This window comes from Poecilia latipinna, unplaced genomic scaffold (assembly GCF_001443285.1).
Source record: "Poecilia latipinna isolate Pla-1442-1.1 unplaced genomic scaffold, P_latipinna-1.0 Scaffold1207, whole genome shotgun sequence".
NCBI classification, from domain to species: Eukaryota; Metazoa; Chordata; class Actinopteri; order Cyprinodontiformes; family Poeciliidae; genus Poecilia; species Poecilia latipinna.
This window is the reverse complement of record NW_015113823.1, coordinates 132903-156335: the sequence shown is the minus strand read 5'-3', so window position 1 is coordinate 156335 and position 23433 is coordinate 132903. Positions and strand designations below refer to the sequence as shown.

Here is a 23433-nt window from a genome sequence, read left to right as displayed (position 1 = left end):
AAAAATCATTTTATATTTATTTTTGTCAGATGGTGATGACAAAGTTCTGGGTCAGGTCGATTAAAAATGTAATTTTTTTTTTTAATTGCAACTGGGAGCCTGCACCTTAGCATCTGTACATTTCCAAAACATTATTTGTCATATTTGCATACATAAGGTTGAGAAATAATTAAAAAAGGGGAAAATTAAAACCCATTTTGTCCCTATTCTCAATAATCACTTTTACTAACATCTCAGACTTCAGTTTGCATTTAGGTCAAATGATATGAAGACATCAAGCAGTGTTTGAAAGATACTGCTCTCCAATTACAGGAAGATAAGACACCATGTGAGATCACCACTTCTGAAAATTCCATTCAGTTTTTTTAGTCTCCTCACTTCTATCCAGCCTGGAAAGTTTTTTTGGTTTTTTTTTTACTTACCATGTTTGGTCAAATTAATACTAAACAACAGAACTGAACAGCAAAATGAAAAACCCGTAACATTGTCCAGGGAATAACATTAGACGGAATCAGTTGATTTGATTTCTGGAATGAGAAGAAAAAACAGCTTGAAACATAGGACCCTAAAAAACATAATTAAAACAGTAACATTATACATAAAATAAATGAAAACACATATAAGGACTATTCTGAAAAATGCCTTGCTAGAAGCTGAAAAAGACTTGAGTCTGGGGCAGTTTCATCCCCTTCTATGTCCGCAAAGACTCCTCATACATTCTGAATGATCTTGTTCGCTTACAAAGCAGAAAGGGTAAAAAAAAAAAAGAACAAAAAGAAACTGATCTCTTGATTTGTAAATCTAGTAGAGACTTAACCCAAACTGTTAGCGGTGAGGGCTGCAAAAGGTGGTTTTACACAGCGTTGACTCAGACAGGCCAAATACAACCACTCAACAGTTTTCAGATTTTCATTGCTGAGCCATGTGATCCTTTCTTCCCACTTCAATATTATTCCTTGCTTCATGTTGGTATGTCATATAAAATACCGATAGTTTTGGCAGAACGTGAATACCTTTGTCACGTCATTGAAACCTTCAGATCAGCAACATGGGACATTTAAAGCAAAAAACCCAGTGACTGCTCAAGAAAATCCATGCACGGTTATCGTCGCCTCAAATCTAATTATGAATAGATGTCTCTGCAAGCAGTTGTTTGATGATGTCTTGGGTGAGCAATGTCAGAATCCTATAGGTTTCCTTCTTGATGTGAAAGCTCTCATGGTAGCAGACCGCCGGTTTCCCCGGTTGTACTTTAGCTTCACAGGGGAGAACAAAGCATGCAAAAAGACACAGATTTCAGCTCCGTAATAAGCAGAGCTGCATGAGAAAGCAATAGGTATCTTCAAGCTGAGGTACTTAAGTTAAGACTGAATAATATATAAATCAGTCCTTTGCCTGAACTAACAAGACTGAAGGGTAAAAAAAAAAACTGATATCAGTAACACAAACACTGGGATCTTACTAGGAAAGAATTAGGATTACATATAGATTTTTCAATGTGACATTTATACTTAAGAAAGAAATATTTCATTTTGGCAAGCTTGAAATAGAAGGAGGAGAAATAATACATTTATTTTGACGCACGACATAAAAATATTTTTTCTGACACACAGGAACTCCAATAATGAACCCAGTAACTTTTCACCAGAAACGATTCTGTCACATATTTTTATGTTTTTATTTTTAACAGAGCCCTTTCACAGTGTACCACAAAATGCTTACTCTGCACTTATACATCATTATTATAATGTGTCATCTCTTTGCTTCTTTTCTGTGGACAATGGATTTTATCCACCACCGTGGCTTTCTAAGTGATAGTTTCTTTGCTCCTGCCTGCTGTGATTCCCCTCATTAATGCAAGTTATTCTCTCCCACCTACTTTGCGAAAAGGATTCTTCTCATGCAGGTCACAACAATCTGACAAGGAGCAGATTACCGTTAGCTTTCACCGCTAATTAAAGTGTAGACGGTTCACTGTCGATGGACTTGACTGAATGGATGTTTCTCTACTACAAAAAAAAAAAAAAAAAGGATGTTTGGTGTAAGTATTTGCACTTACAGTCGGTGGGAGGATTCTGCGTTCATGTTGCATGTGAGAAGAAAATCTCTTTGCTAGTCCATCGACTACATCTGTCAGAGACCAGCTGCTTTCTCATTAACTGTGCACCCAAATGAGTGATTCCCCGTTATGTATTGTCAGTAAAAACTCAAATTATACCATAGCCTACATACACACACACAAACAGAATTGTTGGTATCCCTCAGTTAATGAACAAAAAGCCCACAGTGACAACTGAAATAACCTGAAATTGTCAAAAGTAATAGTAAATAATAAATATTTACTGAAAATCCTCCAGTGACAAACAAACACTTCTTTTGAATTGTGGTTCAATTGACTTATTTTATCTCATCTGACTCACAAATTGTTACTCGTTTGATTCTATTTAAATTGTTAATGACCTGTATAGTTAAAACATTCGGAACATGTGTCTTTATTGTTTGTTTCTCTGGTGCTTAACAAATTTAGTGAACCTCATAAAGTATCAAAAATTGAGCTCCAAAATTCCTTTGCTTATTTGCAAATGTTCACATGCTTTCATGTGGCTTACGTAGTTGATAAATGGCAAGCAAAAGTGGCAATTTTTAAATGCGGGTTGGCAGGCAGCGCTTTAGAAGACCATTTAAAAACAAAGGCCTGTGATGAAGCATTTCATTTCCAACGATAGGTCCTGGAGGCTCGACTCAGTTATGTGAGAATTTAGAATCGGCACCTTTGAGGTGAGCGTTAAAAAAAACAACAAAAAAACAAAAGCATTTCAGTTTCATCGGATCAGTAGTGTCTTTAAGGATAAGTTTGGAGCTTGTGATGTTAAGAAATGTCTGATCAGCAAAGGTCAGGCATACAGCTTTATGAAGATAGGTAAATCGTCTCTTTTAAAGAAGTTTCAGACAGATGATTATTCAGTACCTGGTTGAAAGTCAATTAAGCTTCACTCACGTTCACTGAAGATGCCTGTTTCACCTTCGTTGACTTCACAAAAATAGTAATGTTTTTCTGAAGCACTTTGGAGAGCAGGGCCTTTGTTGAGCTATCTTGAGAATAATAAATGAAATAGAGAAGTTTGTGATGGTAACATGGCAAAAATGTGGAATATGTCAAGGGTTATGAACACTTTTGCAGTGTCCGAACTTAGATGTAATTTGCATTAATATAAAAAAATAAAAAAAACTCTTTGTAGACTTTCTCGTCGGTGTTGCCCATTGTCATCTCGGAAAAGAGAAAAACAAACACAAAAACAGCAGCAACTGTAACTAACAGCTAATGATGAAAAACACATGCAGGCTGTATCATTTATCCCAGAATGTTTGGGTGATGAGTCGCCATTTTATTCAGTTTCACGCCATTTGAACCTGACCTTTCCCCTCTCCTGTGATTCCGTGTCAGATTGCACACAATCGATGTCTGTCACCTTCAGCGTTATCAAAAATCAGTCGACCCTCTGTGACACTGGTCTCCACTGGCAGCCCTGTCTCCCTGCATTTGGACAACTTGAGGTTCCATTGGAGGTATGGGACACCCCCCGCCCCCTCCTCATTATGCCCTCTGACCCGCCCTCGCCATTCCTCTGGAAGTGATGCTAATAAAATGAATTCCAGCTGACTGACGTGGTGGGTTGGGAGTCAGGGGATGAAATCCATACTTCATGCATTTTGCATGTGTCGGTAATTAGGCAATTTTGGGGTTGCTAAACGCTTTGGCCAACATGTCTCTGTGCCTGGATACACAAAAAAGAGTACGCGTTTGAAAACATTTTCTCATCGAGCGAAATGCTAACATGCCAGACACAAGAGAAGTTGATGTAAGCCTTGGTTTTCTCCAGTGATATTTATGTATCCTCGAAGCAAGACCGAACTGGTAGCACTCATAAAAAATGTCTGATTAGATCCCAAGAGTGATGTTATGAAGCGTAGCTTTAATTATGTGTGCTTTCGTCTTGAATAAGTGTCTTGTTCTCTAACCATCCTTGAGACCCATTTTAAAGGTCTGAGAATGTACCCCAGACCATCTTTTCCCCCTCCAGGCCCCTGGCTCTGACCATTAGGGAGATTCCTTATCTTCCCTAAGCAATGACAGGTGAAATGGAGCACAAAATCCCACAGCCTGCCATGGCTTCTCCGCAGCCTCAACACCTCTAACTCTCAGAGACATTACTCCTTTCATTTTTTTTATGTTGTCCAAAATTTATGAATGGCAACAGATTAGTGATATTAAAAAAAAAAGATTTATGCTTTTCGAGCATAAAAAAAATCCTAATGCATTATGCCTACTAATTAGTTCCTCATAAGAACTCATTTATTGATTATCTTCAAGATTTAGCAAGGATGTTTCATTTGAAGAACAACATAAGCAGTTTCTTGCCGAGAAAAAGTATTCTGCAGTAAACAATGTCAATTTCTCTCTTGATAAAAGGACCATTAGAAGTCAATTAATGTAATCACTAAGATGAAATATTCATCATAGTTAAGAAGAGTCCCAAGGCACAGTATCCAAAAGATATTTAAAATCAAGCTTTTTTGTGTGTGATTTTGGATCACAAATGTAAATTGAGTGGACACAAATCAACTCAGTATTTAAAATGGAATGATTTTTAGAAATGCTTTAGAGTTCATTATATTTTTGTGAAAAATCCAAAAATTTGATTATTTCATGATTAATATTAATAATTTCATGATTAACTGTGTAGCTGGAACTATGAATTAATATTGTTTCACGCTTTAATATGAACGTGATTGTTTATCGTATATGTTTATTCCAAGCTTCTGACCTTCATGCATGAAAAAGACTGCAATAATAGCTTCTCATATTTTAATTGTCATGTTTGATGCTTAAGCAACTTTGAGGATTTTGTGGAACTTTGGGAGAAAATCTGCTTCTTGTTAAAGAATAGGTGAGACCATATTACCAACGTTTTAAGAAAATAAATCATGCAAATGTCCTCAACATTTTGGCACATCACTGACAACTCCTTGATCTAACTTTCAGGAGGAAATTAGGCTTTTGTAGTTAGGTAACTTCACTTACATGCCTGTGTTAGAGCCATCAACTTAAAGCAAGCAAGCTGGTTAAGTTTGAACAGATTACATTTGGCTAACACAGGTTTGTTCCAGTAATTTCCTGTGAACAGAAAAGAGCAGTGATGAACCAAAGAACAGAAGTGACGCTATGTGTGATCTGGAAATACTTGCTTGCTGTCTGTTTGACCAAAGCAGCAGGTCACCCTCTGACTTGTTTGAGCAATCTCATGTATTATGAACAACATGCTTGCTACATTGCCTTGCTCTTCATAGTCAGAATAACTTTTAAGTAAACATACGTCTTCAGTCCACATTGCTGTATTAAAAACGTTTGTTGGCGGATTACTCTGTTGTAATGTTGTAATCTTAAGTGTTGTGTTAGTTTCTTGTAAGTGGAAAATCTTCAAAATTAGCAAAAAATACATCCGTAAAACATTAGTTTGAGTATAATTGCCTCGAAAATATTTATTTATTTATTTCTACTAATTTTGGAGTGTTTCGTATCCAGTGGGTCTATAATATTCTCGTCAGTATTTTTCAAAAACTTTATCTTAAAAAAAAGTTAATTAAATAAAAATATATTATTCATTAATTTAAATCAAATTGGAACGTTTATTTGCTCTTCTGCTGGCGACGTCGTCCCACGTGCCTCATTTGCGGCAAATAATTGGCTGAAATTGAGCACGTGACATCTACTCTGAAGAGGAAGTTTTGGATCTTGAACGTGTGTATTTGTTTACAGCTGTGAGCTCTCCAACTGAACCTCTCCCGGAATATTTCTTATGACTGATTATCCCCATTTCTGTCTTAATAACCATCGAGCAATTCTCAACTAGTTGTGTCTGCATATGTTGCACGTTTACCGACGGGTTCTAACGGGGGTAGCACCTGCTAACTAGACGTGCTAAAAATTTAGCATTACTAGCTTGCAGGTGTTAAGGTCTCCTTGACCTTAGACCCTCAAGAAGCCTGGACAGCGTAATTAAGACATTTGCAGTAAACTGGTTTTGCACAACTACCGCTGTGGAGGAAGCTGCAGGGGGACGTTCATCAGTCATCTTGCTGGCAGCGAAGCTAACATGAGGGTGAAACAAAACACGGTGACATGTCGGAGCCTGTCTCTGCAAAGACAAGGTATGAATGCATAAAAAGTTTAAAGGCTGAGTTTACTTTGTGAGTCAGTTAGTAGCATTTGAAGTGCATTCATAGCAGGTGACTTGTTATAGCTCCCGTGACTCTGCTTGCACCCATCTTCTTGGTCTCAGGGAGATGATGATAGAACGAACAAAGAGCCCATGAATTATGGCACAGACCGAACTTTACTGGGATCACCACATCCCGCTGCCAAAGCTTGGTGCAGTCCAAGCCAAGGTCACCGTCGCCGTGGTGGCGCTCCTGTGCTTCATCAACAGCTATGATGGAGAATTTGTATTTGATGACTCCGAAGCAATTGTCAACAACAAGGTTAGTTGTCCTTCTTTTTACAACTCATGTTTAACATGATGCTACTTTTGGAGTGCCAATTTTGCTACTATGTGACATGAATGCTGCAGGAATGTCCTTTTTTTATTATGTTTGCATTGCAGGACCTGAAACCAGTAACCCCCCTGAGCAACATTTGGAGAAATGATTTCTGGGGAAGCAACCTGAGTAGCAACTCCAGTCACAAATCCTACCGACCGCTTACTGTACTTACATTCAGGTAATGGACGGTGTTTTCTTTTGTTTTCTTCTTCTTCTTTTTGCACTTGTGCCCTTGAATTCTTAAAGTATCTGCTGGATTAATAATTTAACAAGATGCCATTATTTAGTTCCTATTAACAATTAGATGAATGTTGCAGTTAGGACAAACTAAGCTGATATAACATCTTGCATAATCCAAATAGTAATAGAAACAAGCTTGACGTACCAACCTGTCATAAATAGAAGAGGGATAAATTGTGCTGCAAGTTATCTTTGCAGCACAAACAAAGACATTCTTAATGTTTGTCTTTAATCTCAAATCATTCAGATATCAATGTTCTACTTTATCTCAAGCATTGACTTTTGACAAAAATTGTAACCTTAAAAAAGAAGCCTTTATTGTGTGGGTTCTAATAGGTTACACAATGACAATTAATGTTCCCATGCATTGCAAAATTATTCATAGCTGTTGGAACACTTTCACTTTAGAACCACAAACTTCAATATATTTTATTGGGATTTTATGCAAGAGACTAACACAACAAAGCACATTAATGTGAAGCAGAAGGATATAAAAGATACATGATTTTCAAATAGTTGGATAAATATCTCCATATTTATTTATTTTAAAAATAAATATTTGAAAACTGTAGTGTACGTATGTGTTCAGCCTCTTTTAGTATAATCCCCCAAAATAAAATGCAGTGTAAGCATTTGTCTTTGAAAAACACTTGATTAGTCATTTACGTGTGCATTTTGTTAGAGAACATTAAAGAAGCTCAGCTGACAGGTCAGGTCAAGTTTTAGAAAATACAGGAGCATTAGGTTATAAAACAATATCTTACAGAGGACTTTTCCAGCTGCTATCTAAGAATGAAATATATTTGGCACAACACAAACCTACCAAGATATGGCTGAAAAATTAGCATAGCACATCACCCTGAACATACCATTCCCACTGTGAAACATGATGGTGGCATCCTCATGCTGTTGGGATGCTTTTGGTCAGGGTTGATAGGAACCATAATCCTAAATAAGGGCAATCATAAAAATATAATCTGGTAAATTCTTCAAAATACCTGAGATTGGGGTGTGAGTTCATCAAAACATTCAGGATTCAGGATATGTTAAGTGGGCTGTGTGAGTGAGTTGTGTGAATGAGGACAGAAGTAAGAATTGTTGATTTACAACAATGCCCTGTCAAGCCTTATAGTTATTTATGAACAAAAAGAAACTGGGGAAACAGAAAACAAGTTTGTGCATTACATCGTAATTTTCTGCACAGAGTGGCGTGTTAAAATGCTTATGTACCTTAAACTTTTTTTTGGCATTTTGTTACATGACAACCACAAACTTTAATGTGGTTTTTGTGGCATTTTATGTGAAAGACTAACATAAAGCAGCATTTAATTGTTATGCAATAGAAAAATTATATATACACTTAAGATGTATACCTGAAAGGGTGAACACGCAGTGATGTGAAAAATCGTTTGTCCCCTTCCTAATTTCATGTTTCTTCTTATATTTGTCACACTTTAGTGTTTCAGGACATGAAACCAATTTAAATCAAGTTAATGACAACACAAGTAAACACAAAGTGCAATTTTTAAATTAAAGTGTTTATTATTAATGGAACAAAAAATCCAAACATACATGGCCCTGTGTATGTTTGTCATTGCTCCATAAATCTGTTAAGTGGTTGCGCCACAACTGCAATCGGCCGTTTATAAAAACTTGTAACTGAGTCTTTTTCAGCGATGCAGGGAAACGTCAGCCCACTCTTCTTTCCAAAGTTATTTTAATTCAGCCACATTGGAGGGTTTTTGAGCAAGAACTGATTCCTTAAGGTCATGTCACACCATCTCAATAGGATTCAGGTCAGGACTTTGACTAGGCCACTCCAACACATGTAATAAACAGGGAAAAAATAGTAAATTAGGAAGGAGGCAAACTGCTTTTCATGCCACTGTACATGCAAAGGCTGCTCCCTTAACTATCTGGTCCTTTTTCTGCAAACATTTTTCAAATGTCTAGTATGAAGGGCTTTGGTTCAGTCCTATAACATTAGCTTGTTTGCCAAAACAGTTCAGTTGTTGGTTGCTAATGATAAATGGCTAAACTGTTACATACCAAATAAAACATTGTGTTTCATCATGTTCCAATCACAATATCTTGTCACATTACTTGTAGCACTGTGTTTAACCCCACTAATGAGCATTTGCTTGATTTTACCATCTCTGTCACTAATAAACATTTAGCAGCAGTTTCTTCTTGTTTTGCTGTTGCAGGTTAAACTACCTCATAGCAGGAGGCCTGCACCCTGTTGGCTTCCATGTACTAAACATCATCCTCCATGCTGTCATATCTGTCCTTATGATTGACGTGTTTGCTATACTGATTGGTGGACTGGACTATGATGAGAAGGGTTGGACAGTGAACCATGCTCCAAAGACCTCTCTACTTGCTGCCATCTTCTTTGCTGCACACCCAATTCATACAGAAAGTGTAAGTAGAATTCAGCGACTTTAGGATTGGCAATCAGTAGAAAAATCAGTGGAAGTGAATTTTGACTCCGTTAGTGGAAGTGCAAACGCTTTCAAACCGGCCTAATTTCCGCTTGCATTGAATAAAGAGAAAATTGATTCTTTAGAAACAGAGTAGTGAATATATGTGGAGATATGAAGTTAGCCTAATTTTTAGGTTGTTCTTCAAAGCACACCAAATTTATTGCAAACATTTCACACTAGAACAGCACAGGGAGCAGTTTAACCCAGAGTGTTTTCAACTCTGCAACTGTGTTAAACCCTCTATGGCTAATTTTTGTAGAATTTTTACATAAGTGACTTTCTCTAAACCACCTGTTTTTAAAATAAATCTTCACTGTTTTGGTTTATTGAATGAAAGGAATGAGATTTTAATTTTATATTTTACTGGTTCGACCAGATTACTCACAGTTGCCTCCAGTAATATGACTGGGATATGACAAATAATCAAATGGGTCTAGACCTATTAGAAGAAGATATAGGGCATGGTTTGGCAGATGTAGATTGTGGAATGAAGAATAATACCAAAAGACAAAAAAAAAAACTGACACCACTTCCCTATTTGTAGCATTTAATAGTAAACCCAACGCTCCCCTTTGGAAACTTAATTCCTCTAATGACTAGAAATAATTTCATCCATTTGTCCTGTAAATAACTACACACTTAATATGTCCTCAACGTAACAGAGCACAGCCCCAAAGTATGATAATCTAATGGAAGTTGAAACAGCTGCACACTTTCTCTTGCATCAAGTACTATGTCTATTAGAGCAGTGTTTTTCAACCTTTTTTGAGCCAAGGTACACTGTTTTAACTGAAAAAATCTCGAGGCACACCACCAATCAAAAATGTAAAGAAAGATACTCTGTAGTCGCCTATATTACATATATAGCCATTCTTATCAAAGTGTCTTGAATAGAAATCTAATAAACACAAAAATGTATTTTTATCACATTTTACATTTCTTATTTCAAATTGCAAGTAACATGTCCACTTCAAAAATACACCTGAACAGGGCCACAACAATGTGGTCTTAAATTTAAAGAAGTTGTATTAAACTTTAGCTGATTTTCTGGCAGAAATTGAAGAGAGACAATGACTAACCATGGTTTCGTTCACGCCGAGCTTAAGTACACCGGCTCTATTTCTCTCCTGTAGTGGCAGCTCGACAGTCCTCTACTTAAAAGCTGCATCATACAAGTTTGAAAACATTTCTCCGTCGTGTCTGCTGCTAGCATGTGGTTGTTCTAAATGAAAAATTAACGCGTTCTTCTTCGATTTACAATTTTGACTTCTAATGATTCACTTCCTGCTAGAGAGCCCCCTGGTGGTTGAAGAAAAATACACAGAAAAGCCGCACCGGGCTACAATCCGCATGGTTCAAAGTTTAGGAAAAAAGTAGCAGCTTATAGTCCGGAAAATACGGTACCATGGGTGAAATTAAATAATTTCCACGCCACACCTGACGATCACTCACGGCACACTAGTGTGCCGCGGAACAGTGGTTGAAAAACACTGTATTAGAGGAATTATGATACTGAATGGTTTGTTGTTGTGTTTCATCTTTTAATTTTGTTCCTACGTCAATTAAAAATCACACAAAGGTTTCACCTGTTACTTTGCTCCAAATCATAGGCGTCAGATTTGGCCTGCTCCACATCAAATTCTTACGTAAAAATAGTATTTCAGGGTTTTGAACAGAAATTGTTTCTTTTTATTTATTTTTTTTTTTTTTTTTTTTTTTTTTTTGGAGTTTTCAGACATTTAATCTTATTTCAGAGTGTGACCAACATAAAACAAACAACCTTTGGCTGTAAAGTTCCAGGTTGCCTTCCCAGACAAAGCTCCTGTTTTCTGAATTGGTAATTTATATTTAAAACCTGTTACTATTACACCTTTGCACAGAGAACAGTGAGCAACATTTCTGCAGGCAGTATTGAAAGGGAACAGCCCTCTAGGTGTCAGTGAGTGCAATTTACATAAATGGCATGAAACCTTGCTCTTCTGTAGAAACGCACATGACGAACTGCCCAGAGAAGATGAAGGGTTCAGGATAATTAAGTTCAGGTGTACAAAGCTTTATTGTATTATATTTAAAACATGCCCGTTTTTGTTCACACATTCACATCTGCTTGTTACGACGTGTCTAAAGATCCAGTTCAATGTCTGTTAGTTATCCATCATGTGTAGACATTGCACAAGTTCCCCACTTTGATCTTTGAATCTCTTTTAAGACCGCATGCTTTACAGATCAGAGCTTAGCAGGCTAATATAAAATAAAGACACACTGAAAACGGATGAAAATTTGCTAATTTAAAAAAAAAACCCTTTCAAAAAGCCTGAAGGAATATGGATCAGCAACACTGGACATTTTGCTCCCTGATGCAAGGAAAAAAGATAAAGAAAACAACTTTTGCACATTAACATATACCTCAAAACATTTATGAAGCTTTTCCAGGAGAAGTTGCTTATATGCAAGTTATTTTATAGCATGTTCCAATATTAATAAAATGGTGATGAATTTTAGTCATGGATTAAAGACGACATATCTTTGATCAGGAATACTGAGATTTTGAAATATGACTTTTTGAAAGGGGGTAATGCATAATAATTTAGGAAACCACTGTGAGCATCAGCAAACTAGCTCAAAACAAACACGGATGGAAATGCAGTTTTTTTTTAGACAGCTCATTAAATTGGATTCAGAGCTTATTCCTGTTTCTTTGAGTTTTTATAATAAAGGAAGATTATGTCTTCAGTGGTGGATAAAGCTAAAACCCTGTTTGATTTTATTTAAATTTACCTTTTATTTAACCAGGAAGTTACTATTTAGATTAAGAATCTCTTTTCCAAGGAAAACAATGCACATAATGTTATGCGGGGTTTTGCAATTAATCAAATTTATCATAAAATTTTTGGTTCTTGATCCAAATATTGAATGATTGTAAAGCAATAATTACTTTTCCTGTTAAATTTTTGGCAGTGTTTCACTTTGGAAGTATTCTTGTTTTTGTTTTTTGTTTTTTTTATGTCATGTTTGATTGATGTGTCCTTCACTACCATTTGAAGGCAGCTGTGCAGCCTTATTTCAGTAAGTCAGTACAAGCAAAGACGGCAAAAACGGGACAGGAGAAGCAGTAAAATGCCTATAGCAGTTAGGAATTGGCACATGATGTTACGTTTGTTACGAGGGCACCGTTTCGTACCGGGGGAAAAAAAGCCGTTAAACAACCAAGCTTCAAAAATGTGAAATGGTGGAAGGGCAAAACTGACCCTGGCAAGAGCAACAACGCAGGCAGCATTTAAAAAACATGAAAGGTGGAGACACAGACACAGGCTATGTACAATTTGCTAATATGTGGTGTCTGCATCTCTCAGCAACATGATAAAGTCTATGCAACCATCTGAACTGTAACCTTGTATTTTTTATAAGGAACTAATACAGAAAGTGAGTGGAATTTATAGAATATATTTTGCTAAAATTTAAATGAACCTTCGCCAGCTGCACTAAAATGTGAATGAATCTGTTTATCCAAAAATGCCTTTAGTCGGTATTTGTCATGAACATTTTTGAATATGAATTTGTTTCAAAGATAAAATTATTTATCTAACATTTCTTTCTATATATATATATATATATATATATATATATATATATTTTTTTTTTTTTTTTTTTTTAGTTTGTGTTTTTCCTTTTAACTTTAGCTTGACCAGCCTCCTTTATAAAGTTGTACAGCCCATTCCACTCCAGATCTGCTCATGTTTTGGGGCAACAAATAAACTTCTAACAGTCATTATTCCCTCATGGCTGCATGGCAACTTGAAAAAGAAGTCCAGAGGTGTCAGCTCTAAACATCCATTGTCTCTATGCCTGGAACAAAAGCCCCGTCTCAGCTGGGTAACGCAGGGCCAAGGTGTGTGAAGTAGTGTGATCTATGCTGGGGTTCTTATTGACCTGCCAGCTTCTGTGGTTTTTGCAGTAAAACTTGGCTGGAAGGCAGCAGTCCCCCCCCCCTCAGCATTCTCTTTAATCATGCAGAGCAAGGACTGGGTAAAACCTGGGTGGGGTTTGGTGGGAGGAAGGCAGACTGCAGGCTTACGCCTGCTGTAGAAATCAAAGCAGGCAACCCTAGGATGCCAGCCATACTGTACCCACACACTGTACACAATACGCACACCAACAGTAAGCATGCTGGTAATGAGTTCCTCCTATTTTTTTGTTAAGATATGTTCAGTTTCAACTTGGCTTGGAATCTAGCACAGGTATTGTTAAAAGTATTTACTAATAAATAACATTTATTGAATAAAAACAGTTTTATTTGGGGGAAAATTTTAAACATGCTGCATGTCTCTCTGGTTTGTCTCTTTTGTTTCTTTAAGGTGGCAGGCGTCGTGGGTCGAGCGGACCTTTTATGCGCTCTATTCTTTCAGCTGTCTTTCCTCACATACTGCAAAGCTTTTAACAAAGGTAAGGAATCCAGTACAAGTATTTGTTCTTGATTATACAGCAAAATGGGCTTATATTGTCTTTGTGAAAGCTCAATAGGCATCATTATGTTTTTAAAAAAAAACGTCTTTCCCAAAATCAGGGTTCTTGTATAGTTTCATAGTGCACAGAATATGTTTTCTTATTTTCCAAGTCAGGGTAAATATGGAAAACAGGAAGTGGAAAATGCTATTTTCTGGACATTTTTTTTTCCTTTTAATTTGCCACATCAAAACTTGACTTTGACATTTTAGATAACGATATTTTGGTTTCTGGCTGAGAAACTAAAAATAGAGCGAGTAAAATAAGTTATGAAAATGTCAACATTTTTCTGAGTAAACACATTCAACTAGCCCTATTAAAATGAACATTTGGACAAGCCAATGAAATATTAGAATCATATATATTCTGATCAAGTGAGAGCAATTTTGAACTATTGGGATCTCATTGCACACACTATGTTTGTTGGAGAAATGTTGCTGAACACCCCGAGACGCCGTACCTGTTGTGATGTTTGTAGAACATCACGGTGTGAGGCTATCGTTCAACATATGGCTTTTGCAGGCTTCATATGATTAAAAGAGAAATGAATGCAGGAGTGTACATGGCAACATGGTTCTCAACTAGAAAAGGATGGAATGTGACAGTGACTGAGGGTCAGTCTCTGCCTAAAGGACTTTTAGGCATTTAAATGTCTTGTTTACTAGTGATGGTGGGATGAAGTGGGAGTTGGATGGACACATCAGCAGGTGTGATGGCACTGCTCCAGTCTGTTGTGGTGAAGAATGAGCTGAAGCAAACAGCACAGTTTTTTTTTTATTTTTTTTTTTATTTAGCGGTCCATCTGTGTTCTGATCAACATCTTTGGCCAGGAGATATTGATCATGACCAAAATAATGACATCATTGATACAAGTAGCCCAAATTAGTTTCCTCCTTAGGATGGTCAGACTCAGTCTAAGAAACCTTTTGAGCTCCATCATCTGCCATTGCTCTTCTTCATCAAAAGGAGTCAGTGAAGGTGGTTTGGGCATCACTGTGTTTCCTGGTCATCTTCCTTAGGAATAAGGGACATACCCATCCTGGACTACTCTGTGTATTGTGGGTGTAAAACAATTACTTTGGCTGTTACTATATGGTGAATATGGTGTATTTGTCAGTCAAAAATACACACTGTTAAAAATATATTTTATATATTAGATATACTCTTGTTCAATAATACAACAATGTTAATTGGTTATCAGGGTTCTAAACTTTCTCTGGAGTTCTTTAAACTGATGTTCTGTGGTTCAGATGCCAAGCAAAGCACTGAAACATTGAATTAAATCTTCATAAACAGTATAAAGGCATCAAAGGTAAAAAATTCTGTCCTGATTTGAAAGGTCTCAGCATTATATACTTCAACTGAGCTGAAGTCCAGATGACAGAAAGGCCCTTTATGAACCTCTGAGTCAGAAAACACTCGCATCTTATTTCCTGGTTAGTGAAGCACACACTCAAAACAAAACCTGGCGACTGTGTTAAAGTGTTTTCAATGTAAAGGTTTTGTACCTAAAATGTTATAGAAATTGTCAAAAAAATATATAAATGTGGAAATGTCTGAAGAGTGAGTAGGAACCCTGTCTATAACCGATGCGATCTTCATGTCCTCAGGGAATGACAAAGATGGCAGATTTTCTGTCCAGTGGGTTGTGGTCAGTCTTGCGTTGTGTGGTGCGGCAATGCTTTGTAAAGAACAAGGCATCACTGTTTTGGTATGAAAATCTTTCTTTCTTTCTTTTTTTTTTTTTTTAGAATCAGTTCAGTCTGTCCTAGCAATATAAGCAAAACATTATTGTGATTGTGTCACACTTGGTTGCTCTTCGTACTATCCTAAACTCTGCATGTAATAACTAAAAGATCACTGCCATGCATAACCTGTGTGGATGCATCTTCCCCTCAGGGTGTGAACGCAGCCTTTGATGTTCTACTGATCTGTAATGTTAATGTCTATGAACTTGGCCACAGGCTTCTCTTCAGGAAGAATTCTCCTGAGGTAAGTTAAACATTTATTCTTCACATTTTGTGTAATAATTTATGTCTTCTCTACATAATTAATGTCACATCTCATATATTGTATCCTATAAAGCTGAGTGAATCAGAGGATATATAATCCTGATGACTCGTCGCTCGAAATCCTTAGTAACGGTTTTTAATGTTCTCACAGCTAAGCGAGATTCTTCGGACAGGTTTGCTGAAACGATTGGGCCTCATGAGCCTTGGCGGCCTCTCCATGCTCTATGCACGCTGGAGGATCATGGGCACCGGACCGCCGGCATTCACAGAAGTAGACAACCCGGCCTCTTTTGAAGAAAATATATTTATTAGAGTAAGTAAGCTTTTTAAAGGATTCAACAATAAATCATTATTTATAGTCGGACCCAGTTTATTGCTTTAACCGCAGTATGTGGGGAATAAAGTCTCGGCTAATAGTCTGAAAATTACGGTAGTATATTTTCATCTTTTTTTTAAATAACGTATTAAATTACTGAATCACTTAACAGCAGTTTTAGTCTGATTTTTATAACTTTGTTTTATATATTTATTTCTATGATTTGTTTGTATATGTTTTAAGTATTTTACCAATCAGGATAAGTATGGAGAATATTTTTTATCCCAAGTTTCTAAAACCTAAATATGAACAAATACAGCACTCAGACATGAGCATTGATTGATTACATGCTATGTAATCAATGCTAAATTAGTGCATTTGGCATTTATTACATCTTAGAAAATCCAGACGCTTGTTGATGTCAAGCTTCACGACTTTCTGGATCGTATGGATTTCCTAAATAAATAAGGCAACAAGAGAAAATGAAAAACTTTTTTTAATTGCTTGCTTCTTTTCTTTTTCTTTTTTGTATTTGATCTAGGTAAGCTGCTGCAGTCTTACACAGTAGAAAAAAAAAGTCTAATGTTAATTTGAGAACCTAAACGTTAACCATTTGAGTTTAACCGGTCCGAAACGGTGCATGTTTTCACCTGAACGTCAGAAGTGCACAGAAAACACAGAAAAACACAGCTTAGCTTTTTTCTCTTCTCTTTGTTTATGTTTTAAAGTACAATTATAACATCATCCAATGTTCTGTCATCTTTAAATGTAATTGTAGATTTTCTTCAAACGTTTTCAGCTGGCTGAAAAAAAACCCAACAACTTTAAGCTGATGGCAGTACAAGACATGTAATGCTGCTTATGCTAGCAGGTTTTCTAATTGATTATTAAGAAATGTTTAAAAATGTTCATTTGTACAACATAAAATGCTTTGAAAAAGTAATCATACCACTGAAACTTTTTCCCAACACAGATACCAATACACTGCTGAACAGTATAATTGTGAAGTGAAAAGGAAATGATTCACTGCATTTTTCGATCATTTAAAAACCTTTTTTTTTATTTGCAAAGTTTCATTTAAAAACCTTTCTAGTTTTGTGCATTTGTATTCCACCACCGTTACTCTAATGCCCTTAAATAAAACACATTTACTTTACTGTTAAATTTGAAGATATTCCCCTTTTTCTTCCTTTCTGTGCTCTCTCTCATTTTGTCCTCCCCTCCTCGTTCTTTTGTTTTTGATTGGCAGATTGTGAACTATAATTACTACTACTCTCTTAATGCCTGGCTGCTGCTGTGTCCCTGGTGGCTGTGTTTTGATTGGTCCATGGGCTGTGTGCCTCTCATTAAGTCGGCCACTGATTGGAGGGTGGTGTGGCTGCTGCTGCTCTGGTGTGTCCTGATAGGCTTGGTAAGCCAAGCCTTATGCTCGCCGGACAGCCAGAGGAGGAGGTAAGCCGGCAGAGCCCACTAGTGCTTCTTTCTGTAGATGAAGGAAAGTATTTGTTATATATATATTTTGTCTTACACTGCACATCTACTATAGTAAAAAAAAACAAAAACAATCCCACATAGTTGGTAATTTCAGCTTCCATTTCCATACAGTGTTACATTGATTGAGTTTTATATCCTCTCTTCTCTCACAGGACGCTGACCTTGGGCCTGGTGCTGCTAGTCGTCCCTTTCCTGCCTGCGTGCAACATTTTCTTTAGAGTTGGCTTTGTTGTTGCTGAGAGGGTGCTCTACCTGTCTTCAGCCGGATACTGCTTACTCTTGGCCTACTCCCTCGGACAATGCTGCTACCGGTGGATCAAATACAAGGTGTTGTGTTAATCACCCCCACCCCCGCCCCCCACCTATTAAATAAAGTTAAAGAGTAACAAAACCTAACAATTAAAAGGTGGGATTTCCTGTTTCACCGCCTTATTTTTTTATTTTTATTTTTTTTGCTGTGACCAGGTCACAATGTCCTGGATTTTATGTATTTAATTGAATTCTGGCTTTAATCGCGGTTTTTTTTTTTGTTTGTTTGTTTTGTTTTTTTTGTTTTTTTTTTTGTTCAGTAACGCATTGATGGAGAGAAAAATATGAGAAATGACTAAAGTATTACCTGTAAATGCTAAATATACAGTGCCAGCCACATTTATTGCCACCCCTGCTAAGGATGTACAATAGGCCTTTAGGTAATTGCTTTTACTGCAGTAATTTCATCACAAAAGATTTAAAAAAAAAAGCTTATACTTCTTTCAATGAACTTATTCAATACAGTAAGAGATCCCATGTTGAGAAATGATTGCTTTTAACAATATCTCAACGATTTTCATTGTGAAATAATTATACGGCAAAAAGTTTTTAACTCCCTTTAAGACCTTTTTTTGCACATTTTACCAGACGTGCCATTAAATGCTGCAGCACTATATTTTACAGATATTATTGCTATGAAATTTTTAAGCCAAATACTCTGGTCCCCTGTTAAATTTTTCCTGTGTTTTCCTTTTCCAGAAACTGACATGCGTCATGCTGCTCGCTCTGTTATGTATGTATGTAGTCCGCTGCGCCCTCCGCAGTCACCAGTGGCGGTCTGAACAAAGCCTCTTCTCCAGTGCCCTATCTGTCTGTCCGCTCAATGCCAAAGTATTTATTTTCCTTACTTTTTTATGGCAGAATCTACTGCCTTTCAAAAGTATTCTGTGCTCAGTCAGAACAAACCGTGTTTGTTTGCTGACCTTCTCCTCAGGTACATTATAATGTTGGTAAAAACCTGGCTGATAGAGGAAACACTACTGCTGCTGTGAAGTATTACAGGGAGGCTGTCAGGTAGGCTTCTTCATAAGTAAATATAATTTATAGAGCAAGAAACTGACCTGTGTTGTGTGTTTTTGGCCTTCAGACTACATCCGAACTACGTCCATGCAATGAACAACCTTGGAAACATCCTGAAGGAGCAGAATGAACTTAGTGAGGCAGAGCAGCTCTTGTCTAAAGCTGTTGCCGTTCAGTATGTTGTCCTGAAAGAAAAAACAAATGATTTCAAATCACCTAAACCATTATCCTTTTCACAAGCTCAGTAATTGTTTTCTCCAAATTTGTCTAGACCTGATTTTGCTGCTGCATGGATGAACCTCGGCATAGTTCAGAACAGCCTCAGGAAGTTTGAGGCGGCAGAGGAGAGCTACTGGAACGCCCTGCGCTACCGGAGAAAATACCCAGACTGCTACTATAACCTGGGTCGCCTGGTGAGGTTTCCTCACTTCAGCTGCTTCATTGAAACGGATAAATACATTGCTTCACAAAAGTATTCACACCCCTAGAGTTTTTCACATGCTGCTGAGTTACAGGGATTTTATTAGGATTTCATGTGATGAAATCAGACTAAAATTTTAGAAAAGTTTAACATGTAAAAATCTATAACTTGTGGGAGGCATTTGTATTCAACCCCCTTTACTTTGGTACCCCTAAATAGCATCCAGTTGAACCAACCGTCTCCTTAGTGGTAAATAATCTCTGTGTAATGTAATCTCAAATGTGGAATCTTGTCAGGGTTGATGAGAAGAAGAATGATACAGGTTTTATCCAGGAAGAAAACCAGTTACAGGCTCCAAAAGACTTTTTGTAACTAGGGTTGAAAGTTCACCTTACACCCTAAACACACAGCTTGAGCTACAAAAGTGGTCAGAGTTCAATATATTCCAGACTTAAATTCGGATGAGAATTTGTTGCACGACTTAACATAGTTTTGCATTTTTTGAGTTTCATATTTGTAAAAATTTGAAGAAAAAAAAACAAAAAAAACAAAAAAAAACATGTTTTTCCTTCCACTTAAAAAACAAACAAACAGAATATACTCAGTAGTGCTGATTGGTCTCATAAAATCTGAACTAAATGCATTGATGTTTGAGGTTTTTCACGGTTTGAGACGTCACAATGCAAACGGTGTGATTACTTCTGCCGATGCATAGTACGGATCATAAAAACCAACTGCATAAAATATATTTGCTTTACATTTGTAAACCTTTTCCAAATCTAAAACAGTTTATCATGGACTTTCTTTAATGTTGTGATAGTATGCTGACCAGAACCGACATGTGGATGCCCTGAATGCCTGGAGGAATGCAACTATGCTTAAACCTGACCACAGTCTGGCTTGGAACAACATGGTTATTCTGCTGGACAATACCGGTAAAAACAAAAAAATACACACATTCAAATATAACTTTTATTTCTACCCCAATAAACACTAAAAAACATTTTTACTTGCCTTTTCTTTTTATGCTGTTGCTGCTAAAACAAACAAAAAACTAATTGTGATTTAGTTTACTATATTAAAACTGTGTGTTTTGATTGCAGTATTGTTACCGCATTAACTGCCAAACACACACATACACACACACACACACATGCACATGCACCCTTGTTGTTTTCAGAAATGCAGGAAATCTAAATGGCCAACAAGATTAGACCGGAAGAGCAGGAACCACCAATGCTTGAAATTTATGTATTAAAGCTTTTGTGTTGTGAGTTTTGGAGGCACTCTTCCCTGCCGTGTGGAGAATGCTCTGATTTCCAAAACGCTCGAGCCGTTTTGTCAGAAGCTGCTCCCGTGAGGGCGGAGTCTCCCAGGAGGGCAGTGGAACCGTCCAATCAGGGCCCAGCGTGTCTCCTGATCAAAAGAGGGCAAGCGCAGCCAGAACAGCGCCCCCCTCAGAGTTTCCCCTTGCCGCAGTTTGCTCCCCGAAATCTCACACAAATAATTCTGCCCATCTCCCCAAATCCTGCAGTAAACCATAAAACAAGACAAAAAGCAAAACATTAGGGGTCGTTTTGAAATGGAGGAGAGATTGTTTGGCATTCACCTTTTTTTCTTTTGATACAGATAACACAAACAAAAGGCGCGCACTTGATCAGATGTTGGCAGGCTGCATGTGTGAAGGGCACAGGCCGTGAGTCAGGAGATGACTACCATTGTTTTGCCCTCTGTTTCTCTTGTCTGCCTCTTCTTTCTCCATTTCTGGCCAGACATCAGACAGATCTGTGACACAGATCAATAACTCAGTGGGCCTTGCGTTCAGCTGTAATTAGGAGACTAAACCACTCCTCCATGTGTGACGGGGGGGGGGGGAGCTTTAGATAGTGTTTACCAATAAATCAGAGAGGGTCTTTGTGTCTTCGTGTTGCTTTTTTTTTTTTTTTTTTTTCTTTGCATAAGAATTCATACCTTGTTTTTATTTTTGTTTTTTAAATTTGTCATGTTACAACAATTTCAATGTGTTTTATTGGGATTTTATGCTCTAGGCCAGCAGAAAGTTGTGTATAATTGAGAAGTGGAAGGAAAATGATTCATAATTTTCTGAAGTTTCTACAAAAAAAAAAACTTGAATTCATTTTTCTAGACTCAATACTTTGTAGAACCATCTTTTTCTGACGAGGACTTCATATTACAGCTGCACCAATATATTGTCATTCCAACAGCATATCACAAAGAAGTGTTCAGAATGCTATAATTGTTGGCTAATATGTTCCAAGTGTTATCGTTTTCATATTATTATCCCAGTTGGACAGTCTCATAGCAACAGATACTCACACAGAACCCCTGTGACGTCACCAAAAGGTGATGCTAAAGATCACAGAGTGGAGGAAGTATAGATGAGGAGAAGGACAAAGAAGAAAAGATATTGCAGCTGATTTTTTTCAGTGTAACATTTTTTTACAAATATTACCCCCATCACAAGGTTTCCGGTTATCATGCAGCCTTAGCTGCAAGTCTTGTGGGTATAACTCTGCCATTTTTAAAACAGAAATATTTGTCCCTGTTTTGCACAATTATGAAAGATCAGTCAGATTGGATGGAGAGCATTTATGAACACAAGTCTTGCCCCAAATCCTCCCCTGACTTTGAGTCTTTCCCCCCATATGGTTATTTGTAAAAATTAAATTGACAATCTTGCATCTTTTGTACCTTCCACCTCACAAACACGCACTACTTTCTGTTGGTCCATCACATAAAATTCAAACAAATGCAATAAAGCCTTTTGTGAAATGTGAAAATTTGTAAGCAAAGGTACTCCATCTAAATATTTTTTGTTTTACATTTGTAACTCTCTTGCTCTGTCTTTATTGTTTCCTTAGCCTGGTGCTAGCATTGTTTTTACGATCCTTGGTGTCTCCCATGATGCTTCTTTGATTTTTGTGAACATTGTTTCTGTTCAAGGTAACCTGGGCCAGGCAGAGCTGATTGGCCGAGAGGCTCTGAAGCTCCTCCCCAATGACCACACCATCATGTTTTCACTGGCCAACGTCTTGGGGAAATTACAGAAATACAAGGTGAGTCAACATGGCTTAAAAAAAATTTATGATTTTATTTCAAGCTCATCCAGGTGTGATATTTTTTTTTTGTTACGAGTAAAAAAGGATCCTCTTTTCTCTTTTGCTTAAACTTCTTTTAGGAGTCAGAGAGCTTCTTTCTTCACGCCCTACGGATCAAACCAAATGCTGCTAGTTGCCATGGCAACTTAGGTAAAGCCACAGCAGTTTTGATTTTGCGAGCTCAGAGAAATCAAACACTAAAAATATTAACACTAGCAGAAGCGACATTGAGTAGGCTCCATGTTTTGAAGGCTTTTAATCAGCTAAATCACAACCGCTGCATCCCGGTCTTGTGTTTGTCCTCAGCTGTGTTGTATCATCGCTGGGGGAAGCTGGAGCTGGCAAAGAAACACTACGAGCTGTCTCTAAAGTTGGACCCCGAGGCTCCTGGGACCAGAGACAACTACAACATGCTGCGACGCAAACTGGACCAGCTTAAACACAGCACGCCCTGAGGGAACCCAACAGGGACCCCCTGTCTGCTATAAAATACATTTTCCACTGTTTCATTTTGTATTATTTTATCTCACTTGTTCTTCCTGTGAACGTTTTTGAAATAAAGTCCACAATCTGTGTGCCAGGCTCCAGTTTTTATTCCTTAAAAGGAGGGGGGGGGGAATAGGGAAAATAAATGTTGCAAAATGTGTTTTGTAGTTTAACTATTACAAACTCTTTCATGTATGCGACCTAAGCGTCAGGTACCTAATTGGATTTCATGGGGGTGTACTGATCAGGGCTGTTGGGATACTTCTCCCGTTTTGAAGCTTCGTTTGAACACCATGTGGACCTGATCCACGGTGAACCCCGTCCTCTTTTCATCTCTGACCCTGTGTTGTGTCAGCTGGACAGCACCACGCACATGTAGGTCCAGGAAATCTGGTGTAGATTTATTTAAGTTGAGCGCTTTTCACAA

The 23433-nt window shown here is 37.4% G+C and overlaps 1 protein-coding gene across 1 annotated transcript; it reads left to right on the top strand.

Annotated features, from left to right (window-relative positions):
- Positions 1-5753: 5753 nt before the first annotated feature.
- tmtc4 (transmembrane O-mannosyltransferase targeting cadherins 4) lies at positions 5754-23096 on the top strand. Its single transcript, XM_015053854.1, has 18 exons — positions 5754-6210; positions 6342-6540; positions 6663-6778; positions 9048-9264; positions 13682-13769; positions 15440-15540; positions 15729-15821; positions 15993-16154; positions 17407-17609; positions 17804-17978; positions 18660-18791; positions 18895-18974; positions 19048-19155; positions 19252-19393; positions 20222-20336; positions 22366-22478; positions 22601-22670; positions 22827-23096. Exons 2-18 carry the CDS (start codon positions 6379-6381, stop codon positions 22973-22975), a joined length of 2226 nt encoding a protein of 741 aa, XP_014909340.1. The 5' UTR covers positions 5754-6210; positions 6342-6378; the 3' UTR covers positions 22976-23096.
- Positions 23097-23433: the final 337 nt, after the last annotated feature.

Excerpts from the sequence above, each read along its gene's own strand:
- tmtc4 (XM_015053854.1), top strand. The coding sequence starts at position 6,379 with ATGGCACAGACCGAACTTTACTGGGATCACCACATCCCGCTGCCAAAG. Across the intron at positions 16,155-17,406 it reads AAGAAAATATATTTATTAGA|ATTGTGAACTATAATTACTA; the intron begins GTAAGTAAGCTT and ends TTTGATTGGCAG. Across the intron at positions 22,479-22,600 it reads GGAAATTACAGAAATACAAG|GAGTCAGAGAGCTTCTTTCT; the intron begins GTGAGTCAACAT and ends AACTTCTTTTAG.